This window comes from Mytilus edulis, chromosome 4 (genome assembly GCF_963676685.1).
Source record: "Mytilus edulis chromosome 4, xbMytEdul2.2, whole genome shotgun sequence".
Lineage (NCBI taxonomy): Eukaryota > Metazoa > Mollusca > Bivalvia > Mytilida > Mytilidae > Mytilus > Mytilus edulis.
In genome coordinates, this window is record NC_092347.1 from 39,088,526 (window position 1) to 39,110,581 (window position 22,056).

Sequence of the window (22,056 nt, forward strand, 5' to 3'; positions counted from 1 at the left end):
TAAAGTAACATCAACTTGAAACTTAGTACACATGTTCCCTATGATATGATTTTTCTAATTTTAATTCCAAATTAAAGGTTTAACCCCAATTTTCACGGTCCACTGACTATAGAAAATGATAGTGCGAGTGGGGCATCCGTGTACTATGGACACATTCTTGTTTAACAACATGTATCGTATTAAAAAAAAGAGTATACATTACGCTTATGCCACCAAACAGTGAAGCAATGCCAGAATAATAATAAAAAAATCTTTATAACTTTTTATATTCTTATCGTTAGCCTCCTTTTGGTATGAAGTAAAGAAATCTTGATATTACAAATTTCTATCCAGCCTCCATCAATTCACGTATTTATACCCCTGCTTATCTTAGACTGTTCATATTATCGTAGTGTCTATTTTTGTTTACACTTATGAGCAGTTAATATGTTTTGTAGAGTTTCCAATTCCATTTAAATAATATGCATTCAGCACATTATTCTTAATCCGAGAAAAAGCCTATGTGTTCGCAACTTGCCAAGTACGCCTTAAAAGCGCGATATATATATATAAGACTGAGAGACATGATAGTCATGTGAATTGAATACCTTTTTAGAAATACGTCAATGAAGCAGACACCAAAAGACATCTTAAAGTCAACTTAGGTCTTTAACGATGGACACGTTTCTACACAATATGCCAAGCTCTTTATCGGTCCAAGTCGCAGAAAAGCTGTTAATAAATGTATCAGTGATTATAAAGGGTCTTCTTGTGGTGTATGGTTGCTTCATGATAAAGAAGTAATAAAAAGCCATGACGAGGTTGTGTATTTGGATGGACTCATATATTTTTTAAGCACACATCTACTTAAATACTTGATGGCTTATACCCTTTTTTATTTCAAATACTTTAGTTAAGTTCTCCGGTATCGTTGCATTGAGGAAATATTGTTTTTTTATTTGTTACTCATCCCAAAACTGCGTTATGACATGGTGATACATTTAGAATTTTTTTTTTCGCAGGTTATCTTATTCATTGAATGCAAACAACGTTCATATTTCCCTTGACAGTCACTTGACCTATTCTTTTATGCTTATACAGTATGATAAAAATACTAAGAGGTCCTTTGAAATGTTAGTGAAGTCAAATAACTACGTCTGTTACTAAACCTGTGAAAAAGATTCTAGGAAAATTTCAAATATTGTTTTGTTAAAGCGCCATTAGATTTTCAAACCATAGACTATAAAGGTTCTTTCTAATTATTAAGTGAAATGCAGTACATTTTACTAAAATTTACTGACATAATATTTGTTAACAGTTCAATTCTCTTTCAATCAAAATAATTTCTGCAAACTAACGAATGTGTTTCAATACAACTGTCAGAATTCTTCATAAAATAATGACCGTATGCTCTGTTATAATAAAATTAATGAAGCTAAATGATTTGGAGTTTTCAATGCTATAGCACTGATTGTCATTCTTGATTCGAACTATACAACTGATTTCTTTCTAAAAATTCACGATATTTATTTATATATTATAAAAGATATTGTTGCTGGATTAATAAATTGTCTTCTGCAAGTATTATTTATTCGTGTACAAAGTGAGAACAAATGGGTAGGCTCCCCCAAGACACTAACAATACCTATTTAGTAAATGCCTATCAATGTAATACTTAAGTTAAACAGGGAAAAAATACGACAAAATATGTTCTTTGATTTATTTAACTCTATGTAATATACATCATTGTCAATGTTTATATATATATCTGACTGTGTTATGTTCTTGTTTTTTTCGTAACATGTTGGTGTCTTCATTCCTTAGGTTGTAACGTTTCACATTACCCTCAATACCGTCTTTCGAATGAATTACTGTTAGTTGTATCAAAGGTAAATACTTAATGGATATTCTATAGAAGAATGAAAATGAACGACTCTATTCTAGCTTCTTGCTGTTTTCAACTTTCATCCATGGTATAATTGGTAAGTTCGCCATCAACCTAAGTGACATCTTTCTGATTTGTCCAAGGACCATTCATTAATCACTGGTCGGTGTCTGCCAATCTGGACATTGTAATAATCACCTCGTCAAACATGATTCCAGATAATTAAGTTCCTTGTATTACTAGCGGTTTGGTATATCACAATGATATAGTCAACACATAGTATTATCAGCTCTTTCCAACTTCACTTTTTGATATTGTGATTTTGTTTTCTTTAAGCATTGTGTTGATAATTATATATTGTCTTTCAATTTTCAATGAAGATAATACTTGTTTTTTTTATAAAGAATAATGTTCAGTCGGAAATGCCAAATGTTAAAAATGCATTATCCTTTTTGTCTTAGTTGTCAACATGTTGGTTTTTGTATAAGATTTTTTTTAGAAAAGAACTGAAATTCTGTCGTCTATGAAATTCCAATTAGATAACCAAACAAAACGTAGACAATACCAACCAGGCCCACTCAAATGATCATCTAATTAAACTTATATCTAAGCTATTTCAAAACGATCGCAAATGTGTTAAAAAGGAATGAAGTCGATGTAAGCTATGGTAGATACTTCGTTATCTTTTGGTTTCTTTGCCATCGACAAACGTACTGTCAGCTAGATATTTTCTGTTCTTCACTTTAGGGTTTTTTGTTTTAACTGAACATCAGTTCAACGAACTGATGAATTTTCTCTTGTTACGATACTACTTGCAGTCCAAACGTAACTAAGCTATTTTTGACATGAAATGAACATGCAATTTATACATAATAGTGGCATTAATATGGCAAACAGTTTAAGAGAAATTTTTTTAGTATAATTTACTGCCCTCATGACACTGTTGTAATACTAATTTTGTTAAATTTGTTAAACGCTTAATGGTTTTATTGCACTATTAAAGCTGTAGGAAATTTGTTCAGTAATGCAGCTACCAATTATATTCTATTGGAATGCACGATTTTGTAATTGACAAAAAATAATGTTTGAGTTTGCTCATTTAAAAAACCCCTAGCATTTCTAACATTATTTGAAGCAATGTTCTTATAATGTTTTTTAAAGGAGTTCTAGTCTTCCTTAAAGACAAGTTTAATGAATAAAGTTCTTAGTTTGTAAGCTCTTGAACTTCCTGTTTTCTTCCTTTTATCAAGGTAATACAACGTAACGTAATGACAAACTTTATACCTGATACCCGTGGTCTTGAAGTATATAATGTAGGAAATGACGTTGTTTATCATCTTTATTTCGTTTGAAAGTGTTCTTTTTTTTTTTTTTAAATTATTACTTGAAATGTTTATTTTATAATATCCCTTTGACGTGGATCAGTACTTGTACATCTCGTCATTGTGTTATTGTGCTATGGTAAATGTTTGTAGTCGTGTCTTCAGTTTATGCTTATTTGCTTTGTATATATGCTATATAGTTTTTCTATGTCGATATATGTGTTTGTTTATAAAGTGATTAAGATAATAACACAATGTTGACTGTTGTACCCCTTTTTTGAGATTTTTTTTACCTATTATGTTTGTTTTGTTCACACATTGTTGTCAATATAATGGAAGTCATACAAGTGTGTGGTTTTATCCACCATTTTCTTCATAAGAAAATGCCTATTCCAAGTAAGGGTTATAACATTTACTATCCATTGGTATGATGTGTTTGAGCTCTAGATATTGCCTTTTGATCAAGGACTCCCAGTTTTAAATTTTGCTATGAGTTCGGTATTTTTGTTATCTTACTTTTTATTCCGTCGGAAATGAAATCCAAGTGGAAATACGTAGTAGAATTTCTCTGTTTGTGTATTTCTCACATGTGGTAAATAAGCTCATGATGGATACCAGGAATAAAATTTGTGTTTTAGAGTTTTTGATGGAGATGGATCCAGATAAACGCTTCGGATGCATGACACTTATATTTCTCTGAACATCACTGATGAGTCTTATGTAGACGGAACGCGCGTCTGGCGTATTAAATTATAATCCTGGTACCTTTGATAATTTTTTTACACCACTGGGTCAATGTCACTGCTTGTGGACGTTTCGTCTCCGAGGGTATCACCACCTCAGTAGTCAGCACTTCAATGTTGACATGAATATCAATTATATGTTGTTTTTTTTTAAATTCCCTGTTTACAAAGCATTGAATTTTTCGAAAAACTAAGGTTTTTCTTATCGCAGGAATAGATTACCTCAGCCGTAGTTGGCACAACTTCTTGAAACTTTGAGTCCTCAGTGCTCTTCCATTTTTTACTTGTTTGGCTTTATTACTATTTTGATCTGAGTGTCAATGATGAGTCTTATATAGACGATTCGCGCGTCTGGCGTATTATATTATAACCGGTACCTTTGATAATACTCTAATAGCTTGTTTTTTTCATATTTTATACTAAGATTAAATTTTTTGCATCAGTGCACTGTTCGTTTTCAAAAGCCAATTCAGTGACGTTAAAAAAGGTAAAAAGGTCAAATGATTAATGAAGTTTAAGAGCATTAGTTTTGACAAATACACCTGTCTATTCCTGGGATAGAAAATGTTCAGTTATTTTTTCAAACTATTATGTTTGCATTAGTGAATAATTAATTGTGTCCATATCATTGATAATTCATGTAACAAAAGCGGTGCTGACTACTGGGCTGGGAAAACCCTAGGAGAGTTTATAATACACGGTCGAAAAAATTACGAAATGAAAAGTTATCTAGAACAGTCGTAGGATGCTGTTTGATGACTGTCATTTAGTTTATTATTTCGGTTAACAATCGATCCTTTTATTACCACAAATAATGTCGCACTTAATTAATGCAGATTTCTACATACTTTATATACGAAAAGTTATTGATAAATGTAAATGTAGAAATCGAATACCGGATGGTGCTTTTTCATTTATCTTTCCTTGTAAGGTATCAAAAGAGCAAACGTTTAAAAACCAATGTCAAGTTTCATTATTATGCCTAATTACACGGGAGTAATTACTTTTATCCCACTTATTGTTTATTTTAAGTAAATTGCTACGATATATGTCTGAAAGGTTATATAACTTACTTGATTAACAAAATATAATGATACGGTATAACTCTACGTGACGTAATTTCCTGATGCATATAATATCAGTATAGAGGAAAGAAATGAAAATCAAATAGTTCAAACCTTCGATATTTCTGTAAGATTAATCATTTACTTTTGAGACTCCATCAAGGATGATTCTAAGAAGTGCTCCTTTCAGCTATGTAATGGTTGATTTTTCATCTCGAATGCTTTTATATATTCTAGTTGAGTTGATAAGTTACTGTGGAAAAATAGCCATATGAGCACTTTTAGGTTATAACACTTGTTATAAGTAACATGAACAAGTAGCCGGGTACCACTTGTGGATCGTGATCTGCTCACCGTCCCGGACATAAGAAACCAACCCTGCTCACCCGTCCCGGACACAAGAAACCAACCCCAGTTTTTTCAGTCTTTAGTTCTCTATGTCGTGTTTTGCGTACTATGTTTTGTTTGTTGGTTTGTTCTTTTTACCCATGGTATTATTATTTAATTTTCGAGTTATGAGTTTGAATGTCCCTTTGGTATATTTTGGCTCTTTATATAACATGTATTATATCCTCGCTGGGCTTCTAAAATGTCGTATATGAATTTTTGGCTAAAAATATCTTTTGACACCAATGGTCTGGGCGGGAGGAAATTTTTGGTATTACAAAACAGCATACAGTAAGACCAATCAAAATGTGTGAAATAAGACATATTACAAAATTGCCAATGTCAGTTCTTTGTAAAGTTTGCTTCTAAAATGTTGTATGAAAACTTGAAAATCTTTGTAGAATGGCTTTGGGAAAAAAATATTGTACATTTCTTTATTTCTGTGAAATAATTTAAGTTCTTGGATAATCCAGAAATGTCAAAGTTTTTATTTCACTGCTATTTACAAAAATGTTCAAGTTCACATACAACATTTTGGAAGCATGCATTTTGCCAAAATTTTCAAAGCCTGTTTGTGAGATATTTTTTTCTTGAAAAATTTATATAATTTACAACATTTTAGAAGCCTAGCGACGATATGTCACATTTCAAGAAGATCTAATCAATTTATAAATGCATAAAGATGTCAAAAATGTGCAATTTTGATTTCTTTTGACAGACTTGATGTATTGTTTAATTGCAATTGATATAAAATGCTCTTAATAAAGATCAAAGTTCTCTTTTAAGTAAGATGTGTGTTGTCTTTCATATACAAATCAATTCAGTTTGATTAAAACTTGCCTTGAGTTTGGTATTTTTCACTAAAACATGCACAATTGTCACATTGTTTCAAAATTGGCTTCAACAGCTATGTATTTCTCCAATTGTTTAGCCAGCAATGGGGCATATCTCCTCCATATTTACAAAAGTATTTCTTTTTCTGTTGCATTACATGTCCTTAGTTGATTATCTGGGAAAATGTGTTATAAATTATGCGTAAACATCTGTACCAGTTAGAACAAATATTCTAGTACAAATGACAGTTGTTATCTTATAGTTCGTTTTTCTGTGTGTGTTGCATTGTCTTTTGTTTTTTGTTGCACTTCAATGCTTCTGTTCGTTGTTTTCGTTTTATAGTTGATGTATTTCCCTCGGTTTTAGTTTGTTACCCAGATATTTTTTTCTCTCAATCGATTCATGACTTTTGAACAGCGGTATACTACTGTTGCTTTGAATATATCCTTTATTCAACCAGGAACAAATACTGAAATATTTGTTCAAGAATATTCCAGAACATTTTTCAATTTGGAAACAAAAAATTTAATTGGAATTCTATCCTATGAATAGTAATAAAAAAAGCCTTACTTTGTTATCTCTTGAAAAAAACAACCCACCCGACGTTTCTATTATAGTGCTTTATTTTATTTATAAACCAACTTTAATACATACTTAAAAATTGCATACGCCTTCAAATGAAATACTAGAATGCAATGACACCGGACACCAACAGATTACACGGACTTTTAAAAACAGAATTGACATCATGCATATCAAATGCAATAAACAGGAATATGATCATAGCCCTTCCCAGCACACTATCGAATACTTAGATCGTAACTCATCTCCAATGTATTATCTGGTGTTCTGTACGGATATTAAAAGTTGTACTAGAGATTTATGTAAACAATATCCTTATTATCTGTTTGAACTGGACTTGTCTCTTGAATGATTGTAGAATTTAAAACAATCAATTTTCTAACCTAAGACAATATTGATTTCATTTCAATCTTGTAAGAAATTGTAAGGAAAAATGACATACAATTTTGTATTCAGAAGTAATCGAGTTTTTTCCGTCGTATTATTGACGACTTATGTCATTTTATTTTCATTGTATAACTACATTGATATGGTACATTGACCGAGATCGTCTATGTTAAATGTTTTTGTTGACACTTGGTTTCTGAAATTGTGAAAAATACAAATGGGAGACAGATACTGATACATGTATTTGGAATTCCTGCATCTCTCATTTAGAAAAGATAATGCCTTCGAAACAATGTATTTCATTGATTTTTAGAATAACATGCACTTTTCGTCAGTATAAAGTTTTGTTAGTAACTACTTATAAAATCATATTGTATTTGAAGTATGTTTTTATTGTTAGTCCATTCATCTGTTTTCTTTATTAGTGAGTAGTCTCGTTAAAACATTATTATACGACTTCCACGTTCGAGATCGACGATCATGTTTTTTTTTATCATTTGCATGATGAATGAAATTTAAGAATAATGATATGTACTTTTTAACAGAAAGAAATTATTCTTATTTACTAGTAACTACTAAAATAAAAAAAAAATCCTATTTATAGAATCGAAGTATGTTTTTGTTGCAAGTCTATACATCTGTGTCTGTGATTAGTGATTTGGCAATTTAACGTTTTATCATATAGACTTACCCGTTTAAGATTGTTGGTTCTTTATTTTATTATTTTCGAATGAACTATCTTTTCTGTCTTTAAATAATACGTGTATAGTCAATCATGAGCTGTTTTTGTTAACATAAAACCGACTATAATTTAATAGATGTTTTTCAATAACAATTTTTATCTAATGTACATGTACATGCATTAGATAAATAGAGAAAATCATAAGATTTTTTCAATATGATATCCGTATCAACATGAGACTCTAATGCAATCCAAAGAGTTTTGCTCGAGTTATTATATTGGCTTAGGTTTGATACGGTGTGGGATATTAAACAAAGCCAAATAATATCCATTTAATTATGTGCCTCAAGACAACGATTTTCACGTGACGTGACTTAATGTAAATAGTTATCAAAAGTACCAGGATTATAATTTAGTACGCCAGACGCGCATTACGTCTACATAAGACTCATCAGTGACGCCCATATCAAAATAGTTATAAAGCCAAACAAGTACAAAGTTGAAGAGCATTGAGGATTCAAAATGAGGGTGAAACCGTGACTGATATCGATGACCTGACGTCATACAGATTAGTTGGTTGATAACTTTTGTTATCGTGACTGAAATCGATATCTTCACTGATCACAGTTACAGCACGATTGCAATTGATTGTATTACACATACAATTGTTTTACTTCTAAGTCTATGATAAATGTTTAAATTTTGTCTTTTTGGACTTTCTACACCAGGACAAATTTAAACAATATCGTGAAATGCATATGTCTAAAAATATGTCAACAAACTCGGGTTGATTTATATATTTTGACTCCCAGCGTTTGATATTGATTCTCGTATAAGTTGATTTTAAAATAAGTATATCGAATACTGTGGATTCATTTATTTTCGTGGGTATTAATTTTCTTGGATTGCTAAAAACTTTCATATTCGTGGATATTTGATTTCGTGGTTTTGCGTATCTCTCTATATAAGGCCTATTATAAATATGTTATTCGTTGAACATTTGAATTCGTGGTTCACCTGAATCCACGAAACCCACGAAAATTGGTATCCAACGAATAAAAATGAATCCACAGTATGTGTGATATGGTATAACACTGATGTGGTTATGTTTGATTTGATTGTTTGATTTAAGGGTTGTTCATGTGTTTCGGATGCCTTTTTCTTTAAACCCCGCCCCGAAAGATTATATGCTGGTGCAAAGGTCCCTCCCGTGATCCGATGAAATTGTTATCGTAGTGTCGCAGTAACAACAATCATATCTAAGTTAAATTTCCTTTCGTGTTGCTTTCAAGCATGCGTTATAACACTTTCATAACCATTTACACCACTGGGTCGATGCCTCTGCTGGTGGACGTTTCGTCCCCGAGGGTATCACCAGCCCAGTAGTCAGCACTTTGGTGTTGACATGAATATCAATTATTTGGTCATTTCTATAAATTTCCTGTTTACAAAACTAAGGATTTTCTTATCCCAGGCATAGATTACCTAAGCCGTATTTGGCACAACTTTATGGAATTTTGAATCCTCATTGCTCTTCAACTTTGTATTTGTTTGGCTTTATAACTATTTTGATATGAGCGTCACAGATGAGTCTTATGTGGACGAAACGCGCGTCTGGCGTACTTAATTATAATCCTGGTACCTTTGATAACTATTGAGTTGACATGAAGAGTCATTGATATGGGCATAATTATTAACTTTGAATTTTTGAAATACTAAGGCTTTATTACCTCAGGAATAGATTACCTTAGCTGTATTTTGCAAATTTTAGGAATTTTTGGTCCTCAATACTATTTATTTTACTTCGTACTTTATCTGGCAATTTCAAATTTTTTGATTCGAGCGTTACTGATGAGTTTTTTTTGTAGACGAAACGCGCGTCTTGCGCAAATACAACATTTCAATCATGGTTTCTATGATGAGTTATTATATAGCACCCATCGCTCATCAATTGGTATTTCTAGTACTTATTGCAAGGAATCATTAGTGAGCAATAACCCACGATACTTCATGTTATATTTACAATTTTCATTTTTTTTTCAACAGTAAAAGACACACATGTACTAGAGTATATGATTAACAATGCAAGTAAAATTAGATATCAACGCAGCGACCAATCACCACAAAAAATAACCTAGTTGGGAGATAAGTCAAAAGAATATGCAAAAACATTTGAATTATAAAATTCACGCAGTGCTAGATGTATAGACACTTAAGGACAAAAAAGTAAATGCCACTTTATTAATCATAAATTGACATTTAAAAGAAAAAACCTTGAAGTGTACAATAGATGAATTGTTAAATTGGTTCTAATTGGTATAAACTGATAGAAACTTATACTTCACAAGTCTCAAAAGGATAATATGAAATCTGACAAGAAAAAAAAGTGTTATTCTAATATCTGACACAATACAACTGTAAAAATGTATCTGAGAAGTAACCATTGCGTCAATTGCAAATAATCTTAAAACTAAATGAGTTGACCTGTTTTTGATTTTTCTTTAAGTACTAGATACAATCAATCGGTATAACTTGAAGCCTACGTGTGGGTGTTTGTCTTCAATTTCAATTGTTCCTTTTAGAATGGCTTGTGTCATATATTTATTCTAAAGTATCATTTAACCCGCATGATCATAAATGCTTACATCTCTCATATCTAAGTGAACCTGCGATTAATTTTCAATTTCCTATTTCTTATTTCAAAACAGAACATACTCTCTGCTCCATTGTATGACCAAAACATGTTTCAGTTAAAACGATACGCTAACGTATTTTCACACTATACTTCATTGACAGAGGTGAACCCATTTCACACAAACTTCTCCAACAGAGTGATGAGTAAAAAATAAATAATATCGAAACTTCATCAATTTTAATGACACTATAACGAATTGGTTAGACGAAACGATGTGTCGTTGTCTTAACTCATAAGTGACATGTGTTTGCTAGTGTTAGATCTTTAGATACAGGTAGACTTATCTTATCTGTGAATTAAACGATTGTGTTATATTCACAATTGTGATTTTAGACATCGTAAATGCGCATGACGAGTGATGTATACACAGGAGTATACGCCTAAACTGTTGAGGTACACTGTCTCGTTCCTTTGGTTTTTTTTTTAAATCCGTGGTGTGTTTCTTTTTTTAATCGATTAACAAGATTTGAACATGCTTACATTGCCTATGTGAAATTTTAAAATTGTTTGTATATACATTGAACGACAAATATATGTGACGTATAACATTTTCTGGCGTCACACACGCGAATCAGTGAACGTGTTTGTAGATAGATGTTTTTTTTTGTGTTCTGTTAAATTGTTCCTTTTAAAATTGTTACACGATGATGACTGGTGTACCCATATTTTGACTATTTCATTTATTATGTCTGTTAGTTCACGCATCATCGTAAATATAACGGAATTTGATGAGACTGTCATCAAAGATAGAGGGTTAACGCTGTAAAACCGGGTTTAATCCACCATTTTCTACATTTGAAAAGTCAGGAATATGACAGTTCTTGTCCATTTGTTTTTGATGTGTTTTGTTATTTGATTTTGCCATGTGATTATAAACTTTCCGATTAGATTATCCTCTAAGTTCAGTATTTTTGTGATTTTACTTTCGCTTTATTTTATCATGCCGGTTTAGCAAGTCTTGATCCCTTTTTAGTTCGTTTACTTTCCCTTATTCGAGTGTTTTTTTTATTTATCTTAATTTGTATCTCCTTAATTGAATAGTGAGATTTGAACATCGTTAAACAAAAAATACGATTTGTATTTCTTGACAAGGTTGCGTTGTTTGTATTCACATTGCTCCCTAAAAATATCAATTATTTAAATAGTATAGGTTATTGCTTTCTTTCAAAGTAAAAGAAAGCATGGTAATTCGATAGGTACCACTTTGACGACCAAGTCTACAAAAAATATTGACGAAATTTCTTATTATTATACATTTCTTTTGCAGGCTATTCGAAAGTTAAAATTAGACATCACCAAAAAGAAAGAGAAATATGGAACAATCATAGAATCCACCCCACAGGTAAGAATATCTCTCAAAAGTTTTGTATCACGATCTAGTAATCAAAGGAAGCCTAGCGTTGATATCTTATTAGAAATAAAACTTGTCAAAGGTTATCTGTTCATATTTTGTAAAATGGCTAATCGCAGGAAATATGCCTACCTTCTTTATTCTTAATTAGATGAACACGAATGTGATTGATTCTAGATAACTAGATGATAATATAGAGATAATCTTCTCACTCCACTCTCACTATCAAGTACGCATTCTTCTAGTCTAACCTCATGATTTCTATATTTTGAAATTGATAAGATCTGATTTTAATTCTTTTAAAAGGTTGATGAACTGGCCATACTTTTAGAGAAATGTACAGACAAAAACAATATACTAGCTGTTACTTGCTGTAATGCCGTAGTCGATTTAGTCCAACTTGGGGTCATTGAATATGATTTTGTCATGAGATGTCTTCTAAACTTGGTACCCTCAGCAAAGTAAGTTGATGTAGTTTCTTTTTGGTTGTTATAGATAAATGTGATATAGTTTAGAACTAACTATCCAAGTGTGACTGTGAAATAAATAAATGGAAATAAACACGTACTGAATTTCATGCGTCTGAAGGGGAATTTTAGTTTAGGAATTTGAAGAAATTATGTCAATGATCAAAACACTTACTACAGGGCTTATAATTTACGCATCGATGACATGAATGAAGTTCAGCGCCCGAATATTAATTTGATTGAAAACAAGCAAATACGGAGACGTAGATTTTAAAATTAATATTGCTGTTATTTTCAATAAATTAAGATTATTTGGAATTATGAATTATGAACACTGTAACAAGTTCATAAGAAAATAGTGCTGATCTAATTATTTCATTACATAACTTTCAGAAACCTTAATGGAATTATACAGGCAATTACAGCGCTGTTAAAGCTTCAGTTGGCTGTTGCTATCAACACAGAACAGGATGGTACATTTGTTTCACCATATACCTTAAGGTAGGAGACATTGTGAGGATGATAATGTTCATCAATTGTATTCCTCCCATCAAAACTTAAAACAAACATTTGCACTTACAATATGTAATTTTTTATAAAATAGATTTTTATATTAGCTACCTACATATAATTTTTAAATGAGATGAATGCGAAATGCAGGTCATTTAAAAAGAAAAGAAAAAAAGAAAGAAGAAATAGGTCACTTAAGGATGTACTTAGGTGAGGTTTTGGAATTCGTGTCAAATGTTCGGACTCCTTGCTGTTTTTCCATACAATACAAGGTAAAATATTTTGCCCCATAACACCCATTTATTTTTTCATATAAGACTTAACAGCTCATGAACGGTCAATTACCAAAATTTTAGAAGATTCTTGATTTTCTTTCTTTTGTTTTGTGGCCCAAATAATACCAATGCAAATATAAGGCAACAGTCCAAGTCAGCCTTTTCCCGCCATATTTTAAATTTCAAATATCTCGAAAAGGAGGTCCATGACCTATCAATATTTTTAGCTTATTTTTTATCCTTAACGAATGCTCTACCAGTATATAGTATCAATTCTAAACTGTTGGTTTGTTAATTTTCACCTAACCTCACCTAAGAACATCCGTAAAAAAATCTTTTCGGAAAAACTAATTCACTGTAAAAAAAACTTTGGAAAATGAGTAAATTAATGCGGTAAACTTAGATTTAGACATATTTGTGTCTACTTGTATTTTTGTCAATCTGATGAGTTAAGCCTTTTTCAACTGATTTTTATAGTTCGTTCTTATGTTGTACTGTTATACCACTGTCCCATGTTAGGGGAAGGGTTGGGATCCCGCTAACATGTTAAACCCCGCCTATTATTTATGTATGTGCCTGTCCCAAGTCAGGAGCCTGTAATTCAGTGGTTGTCGTTTGTTTAACGTGTTACATATTTGTTTTTCGTTCATTTTTTTTACATAAATAAGGCCGTTAGTTTTCTCGTTTGAACTGTTTTACAATGTCTTATCGGGGCTTATTATAGCTGACTATGCGGTATGGGCTTTGCTCATTGTTGAAGGCCGTACGGTGACCTTTAGTTGCTAATGTCTGTGTCATTTTGGTCTTTTGTGGATAGTTGTCTCATTGGCAATCATACCACATCTTCTTTTTTATATTGTACGCTTTATTTACCGGTATTTTAGTATGACCCACTGTCATTTAACTAGAATAAGGTGTATCCTCATCAGTAAGTTCGATTGCAGCGAACCTTGAATCTATGTCAGTAAGTAAGATTGTTAGCAAAAATTGACCCATTGACAACTAGGCTTCAGACACTTTTCGCCGGCCGAACGCTTTAATAGGTACGTATCGGTCTTTTGTTCGGGTGCATTCTGAATCTTTAGTTTTTGATATTGTATTTTGTGGACTTTTGTTCAAAGATCATTCTTACTGTTTTACCATGGGGTTGATTGTTTGTTTTCGTTATGAAGTTGACATCTCTGTTTTCCCTTTTTGAAATAATTTCCCGACATTTTGTATTTGAGACTGTTTATGTATGGTGTTCAGTTTGAAAATTTGGACGCCATTCGAAAAATTGGTATCTCATATATCAACAACAAATAACGGTACTGAACTGTATTTCACAATATTCCCATTTCGACAATAGATGTCTTTTCATTGATGCTTGAGGCCAACAAATAACAAAACCAAAACGTATTTAAACTTTAAGGAGTTGATAGAAACAAAATGTACCTTAGAATAAGGCAAGAAATATTGCAGCGACACAAAAGGTTTTTGGTAAGTACCTGAATGTACAGAGAGCATCACACCATTCGAACACAGGTTAGCAAATTTACGTATAAAAAAGAAGATGTTTTATGATTGCCAATGAGAAAACTCTCCACAAGAGACCAAAATTACACAGAAATACACAACTATAGGTCACCATACGGCCTACAACAATGAGCAAAACCCATACCGCATAGTCAGCTATAAAAGGCCCTGAAGTGACAATGTAAAACTATTCAAACGATACCTTTTGCTAGTAGAAGTGTCTGCGTATCTGTATATATGCATCCTGCCCACTGCCCAAATGAACACCGACTAGGCATGAGTCTTGTTGCTGGCGGGAAAAGTCCAGTCAACCATAGTTATATAACCCAGTCAGTCTTGCAGAAATGACACATTGAATATGTTGTTGATGTTTTAGGAAGTTAAATTATAATTACTAGTCGAAATCCTATCATTACTAACTATACTTTTACATAAACAACTGATTATATGTTCCATCAAGTTTTCTCCCAACAAGTTAAGGAAATATTTAAATACAAGGACTAAAAGTGCATTTTTGTGCTGGACACAACGTGATCTTCATACAATTAAAACGAGACAATTGGATAAAGGATTTGCAGTATTATAACGCGAATACAACATTGATGGATCAAATATATGTTATCTCAAATTGTACAGTGGACACTTTAAGATATGAAAAAGCCACAAATGTAAGTAGTTTTTCTATTAATGAAATTTTAATGGCTTTCATGATGAAGTGAGAAATTGTCAGATTTAGGAAAAGTTATTTGATTAAAATCTTTATGACTAATGTACTTTTACATATAAGGGTAAATTGACCAATCCCTAAAAGTACATTAGAAGTTTATTAATATAGCGGGTTTATGTCGCGTCAAATACGTGAAAATCATGCAGATAATCTATTTTTCGTTTTCTAGTACTTTTCTGTTGTGTGTGTACAAATTTGCTAAATAATCAGAATACTTGACCTTGATATCTCAGACGAATATGTCCATGAAATTCTACTCGATAAGCATGATTTTATAAGCATCCAGACAGGTGTTTATTATTTTAACTTAGTTCGTTTGCTCCAATGAACAAACGAAGTTAATACTTAGATAAATAATATATACTATTATGAAAACATAGGTTTTATTAATTTTGCACATATCAAAGAATTTATTTACTCTAGCCCCTTTCGTCGCTTTGATGACATTGATATGTATACTACTAAAGGAAAAGACCAATTTCATTGAGCCGTAATTCGTCTGAATTAAACTCATCATAGATACCAGGACTAAATTTTATATATACGTCAGACGCGCGTTTCGTCTACAAAAGACTTATCAGTGACGCTCGAATCCAAAAAAGTTAAAAAGGCCAAATAGAGTACGATGTTGAAGAGCATTGGGGACCAAAATTCCTAAAAGTTTTGCCAAATGCAGCTAAGGTAATCTATGCCTGAGGTAGAAAAGCCTTAGTATTTCAAAAAATTCTAAATTTTGTAAACAGTTAATTTATAAATATAACCAAATGATAATTCATGTCAGCACAAAAGTGCTGACTACTGGCCTTGTGATACCCTCGGAGGAAATAAATCTCCACCAGCAGTGGCATCGACCCAGTTGTTGTAAATAAACTCATTATAGATATCAGGACTAAATTTTGTATATACGCCAGACGCGCGTTTCGTCTACAAAAGACTCATCAGTGACGCTCGAATCCAAAAAAGTTGAAAAGGCCAAATAAAGTACGAAGTTAAAGAGCATTGAGGACCAAAATTCCAAAAAGTTTTGCCAAATACAGCTAAGGTAATCTATGCCTGAGGTAGAAAAGCCTTAGTACTTCAAAAAATTCAAAATTTTGTAAACAGTAAATTTATAAATATAACCATATCAATGATAGTTCATGTGAGCACAAAAGTGTAAACGATGTATTTGTGTTATGACATAAATGAAGTGTTTTTACTTCCTAAATTTGTCTTTGAAACAATTTTTTTCCAGCAGAAAACGCCAAGTTTTGAGAAAAAATCCAAATTAGGAGACTTTTATCGATCCGTGTCTTATATGCTTTGGCGCATGCTCAGTCGACGAACTGCCCTCCAAATCTATAATACTAGAATAACGAGGTTATGAAATGTGTCATGATACATGGATAAGTATTACTAATCAATCGTTTCACATGAATTTTCCGGTTGAAGTAAGAAAACAAGGACGGGTTAAAACAGAAAGATGTTTAAAGCAGGGAAAACTATGGACTTTTTAATCAGCGCGACTTTATCAGATGACAATACGAATACTTAAAATTCAGGCTTGAAATAAGGCGTAGGTACTTTAATTCAGTGACGGATCCGCGACGCGGGTGTTTTTATGCCCCACCTACGATAGTAGAGGGGCATTATGTTTTCTGGTCTGAGCGTCCGTTCGTCCGTTCGTCCGTCTGTCCCGCTTCAGGTTAAAGTTTTTGGTCGAGGTAGTTTTTGATGAAGTTGAAGTCCAATCGACTTCATACTTGGTACACATGTTCCCTATGATATGATCTTTCTAATTTTAATGCCAAATTAGAGATTTCACCCCAATTTCACGGTCCACTGAACATAGAAAATGATAGTGCGAGTGGGGCATTCGTGTACTGAGGACACATTCTTGTTTAGTTTATTTTAAAATATTGATATCGCCTAAGTATTGAAAATAGTAAGAATATACCAAAGAGGTAAGCAACACATATGATAAAGTAAAAGACATTCGATGTAATGACCAGCAGGAAAAGACAGAACCAAAAACAATTTAAAAAAAAAAAGGAAGATTGAGTAACTTGACCCATACAAAGTGTAATTTTTGGAAACTCACGATCTTTTGATGAATCATGTAAATAAGTTATTCTGGAAAGAGAAATGTTTACTGAAATGGTAGAACCTAATATGATGTCTAATATCATTCAATCACTTGTTATGTTAGTTGAACAACAACTGTAAACTTTTCAGAATCACTTCCAGGTAAATTGTTTGCGATGTTATTTAAATGCACTTTTATGTGAAATGATTAACGTTCTCTAGGTTTCAATTCTTCTTTTCCCCGTTGGTCTTCAATGAAGTTGTTTTTCCAATTTTGACTGTTTTATTGTTACCCTTGAGTATCGTATTCTTGTCTCAGCAGCATTAAAAGTCTGTATTTTAGCGAAAGCTGTAGCGAAATCTGTCAATTAGAAAAATATAATGTTAAGCAAATTTAATTTAGTGCATTTATGGACTGTATGCTTCAACATAATGTACTATTTGTAAACTTGTTAGAAATATAAATCTTTATAATTTTACGAAAGAATTGTCTTTAAGTTAATAGGCGTCAGTGAAAATGCACTTTTGAAATTTCAAATATCAGTTTTACAGAAGTAAATGACAGTGAAATATTTCCATGTCACACAGATGGGATCGGTTACTTATAGTACAAAATCATTTACGTGATGTAGTAAGTTGTTGTTTATTTTTTAATTTGAAAGAATAGTTTAACAGATTGAACTAATTGAATTGCCTATGAAATGTGAGTTTTGTATTTGTATGATTTCCTTTCTAATTTTGCGAGACACTTAATTACCCGTCTACCAATATATGATATGCCTTCGGTCAATGTTTATGTTGAGACTGTTCCGGTTTAAATCCTATTTAGTTGTTAATATACAAATTAACTGCGTATTATTTTATGTTTTTGAGGGAAAACAATTCGTAATTTTGTTATCAGAATGTGTAATACGTATATGACGTAGGTTTTGTCCATGAAATATTTGTCCTTAAACGTCTTTTGATCAATCAAACAAAATATTAACAATAAAATGTTTGTTTTCATCCTGTCTATTTTATAAAAAGTAAAATAACAACAAAAAAAAGAAAACAACTCTGTGGAAAATTCAAAAAAGAAGAGGCCCTAAATGTGCACAACAATTTCCATTTATGCAATATTTAAAGTTATTGTTTTATTTAACAGAAATTTAACAATGACACCTGTTTGTTTAACAACAACACAACATAACTCCGATTGGCAACTGTCTACATGCCATGTCTGAAATTCTTTACTGTCACAAAGTGTCCTTGGAATCAAGCTAATAAGACACAAGGTGTTTAATTTCCTTTTATTTGTTTAACCCTGTGATGTATTGCACTAGAGTATGATTAGAATTACAGTAATTTTAACGTCCGATATCTTGACTATTTTTCCATCAATGTCCTTATGGAGGAATTGAGTAAGATGGTAAATATTAAGAAGAAGAAGAAACAACATGAAAACAAAAGGAAAATGTTCTTGTTTCGTTAATTTATTTCACACCAGGTTCCTTCAGTCGAAATTTCAGAGAGAAAACAAATATGTATATATTTAATGATTCTTACAACATTTAGTCGCATCCAAATTATATAAGCGTACTAGTAACGATAATAATAACTTTTATTTTGATAGAAGTTGAGGAAATTCGGGAATAATTTTTATGATAATCAATGTAGTAATAATCAATAGCATATATATTTTCACCTATCAGCTGAAAACTGAACATTTATTGTCCGAAATTTATGTCAGTGTATCAAATTTGTATCTTTAAGGTACACATGTATCATTTCAAATTTTAAATATTTAGATTTCATAAGATATCGTCAGCTTTCCTTATCGACCTTGTGATTGAAACAAGTAGGATAAATGAACCTGATCACTATTATATATCACTAGCATCAATGTAATCTGATGTTCGGTAGTTGTCGTTTGATGATGTGATTCATAAGTGTTTCTCGGTTGGTTCTCGATTTTTTTTTAATTTAGATTAAACCGTTGGTTTTCCCGTTTGAATGGTTTTACACTAGTAATTTTTTGGGGCCCTTTATAGCTTGCAGTTCGTTGTAAGCCAACGCTCCGTGTGGAAGACCGTACCTTGACCTATAATGGTTTACTTTTCTAAATTTTTATTTGGATGGAGAGTTGTCTCATTGGCACTCATATCACATCTTCCTATATCTAATTAAAAAGAAAAACCACGAATAATGTAATCAGGAGCACCACAATGATGATAAAAGATTCATTAGTTTGCATTTTAGCAATGTTTCATTAAGTAGGTATTGTTATTTTGCTCGAAAAATTATACTTTTTATGGATTGTATGCTACGTTTATTTAGCAGATTAATAGATATGTAAATTTGTATGGGGATTTTTTGTCTTTCTAACTGAAAGATTTGACCCAATGCTTATGTGACATCGTGACAATTTTCCCTGGCGAAGTGTTCAGCGCTAGACAAATTGCCTAACAATTCTTAGTTTAAAAATAACTTTCTTTAGTACAGCGATGCCTTCCGCTGTTGTTTTCACCGATGGTTGTATAAAAGAGCTTTGTATAATCATTTCACTCATCCTTTGAATCTATATGATCTACAAGGAAATATGTAATATTAGTTAATAAAGATTATCTATTTTTTCCCTAGTGGTAGATATTTGGTTATGACAGTGATAGAAATTATATAATTCTTATCATAGCCACACAGCAAACAGAATTAACGACATTTATTCTATAAAAAGGAACATGTCAACTAAGTTTATAAGTTTAGAGACTTGTTATACAAATTGTTTCATCTCTCAGCATAAAGAAAAGTAAATAGAAATGTATGTGATGACAGTTTTTGCTTGTTATTTGAACCGATGTCTTTTGCGTGAATTATGTTCTTCTTCTTCTTCTTTATAATTCAGCACTCCATCAACATACTGATGACAACGTGACGGGCACTGATTTTACTATGCCGCGCGTGCGTGGGATATAAATTTTATTTACAGTGAATAATACAAAAATAAAAATATAAATTTCAACATAACTTCTTTTTCTTCTGTTTTTGTACTATACATTTTGGTTAAAACTATATACATTGTGGAATTTATTTAAATGTTTAGATGTTTATTGAGAACAGATATTGGAATCTGTTCTCGGAAGCTTTCAAGAGTAGTACATTGAAAGTACATTGTTAACACTCTTCTCTCGAAAGAACAATTCGAAACCAACAAAAGCCTTCGTTTGGCAATTCAGTTACTTTTAGATATCGACTATAAGAGTTCTATCATATTTAAGAACCCAACTTATAGATTTCCAACCTAGCACCACTGTTTTGTGTCCAGTAATATGTTGTTTGACACCTACCTCAGCAACACTACGCAGAAATAGATATGATAAATATCTAACTGAAGGTCGAAATTACCAGAACTTTAAATTAGATTTTAAATGAGGTTGTATTGAATATATTCTGTAAGATTTAGAATTAGTGTAAACCTTAGTTATTTCCTAACTAATCTTTCCGAGTCCTTGGGTTTAAAGTTCTATAGACCCTATATATCTTTTTCCTTATATGTCTTTTTTTCTGGAAACTTTTGACAATACATAACACGTCATTTTATCATCAGGAGTATTCAACGTCAACTCTTTTTTGAATTTTGTTAAGACCAAATGAAAATTCATTTTTGTCCGAGATGCCTATAGCATCAATCACTATCATACAAATTTTGGTTCTATGTATGACAGCAGTATACAAGGAGTGTAATATTATTTCTTCAACCATGCAGAAATCCTTCTCCCACTGTTTCCCGCCCATTAATCAGGTATTTTGACGCAAATTTCAGTAACTACTGAGCTTTAAGTCGTTTATCTGATTGTTTGGAGCTCTTACGTTCAAATAAATCTTCATTAGATCACCCCTTGCAATTTATATCAGTTTCACTGTCGTTTGAGGTCTGTATGGATCAATCAATGTAATGTTTAAATCCATTTTATAACACATCGAGGATTGTTTAACATTCCAAATATCCGATTCGATTTTTCTTACAGAGAAAAAGGGAGTTTCTAGATGGAAATTGTACATTTGAATAACGTACATGAAATAACAGTTATTGGAAGATAAATTAAACTTATAATTTCTTATTTATCAATCGATCAGAAACTCCAGCTTGAACTGAGTAAGGTTACAAAGGAGTAAAAAAATAGAACACCAGTTGTTTTGGTTTATTCTGAGGAAATTTAATTTTTTTAAGAGGATATGAGAGAATGAATGAAATTGTTATTGATTTAAAAATATGATTGTTTATAAACCTTGCTTCAGAATGCCAAAACGGATCTCTACGTCAGGATATCCTTCTACCGGCCGTCAGAGGTCAATTTGCATTGTCATATATATCATCAGTTATATAGATGACGTTCTTTCACTAAATAATTCAAAATTTGGTGACTATATTGAATGCATCTATCCCATCGAACTAGAGACAAAGGATACAACAGATACAGTTAAGTCGGTCTCATATCTTGACTTACATCTAGAAATTGACAATGAGGGTCGGTTGAAAACAAAACTTTACGACAAAAGAGATTATTTCAGCTTTCCAATTGTGAACTTTCCATTTCTAAGTAGCAACAT

General features: G+C 31.8%; 1 protein-coding gene across 1 annotated transcript in view; it reads left to right on the plus strand.

Moving 5' to 3' along the window:
• Positions 1-22,056, plus strand: part of LOC139521857 (focadhesin-like) — a 283,557-nt gene that overhangs the window by 124,036 nt on the left and 137,465 nt on the right. The window contains exons 3-5 of the mRNA XM_071315518.1: positions 11,828-11,902; positions 12,218-12,372; positions 12,772-12,879. Of these exons, the coding sequence (XP_071171619.1) occupies positions 11,828-11,902; positions 12,218-12,372; positions 12,772-12,879 (338 nt within the window). The remainder of the gene's footprint in view (positions 1-11,827; positions 11,903-12,217; positions 12,373-12,771; positions 12,880-22,056) is intronic.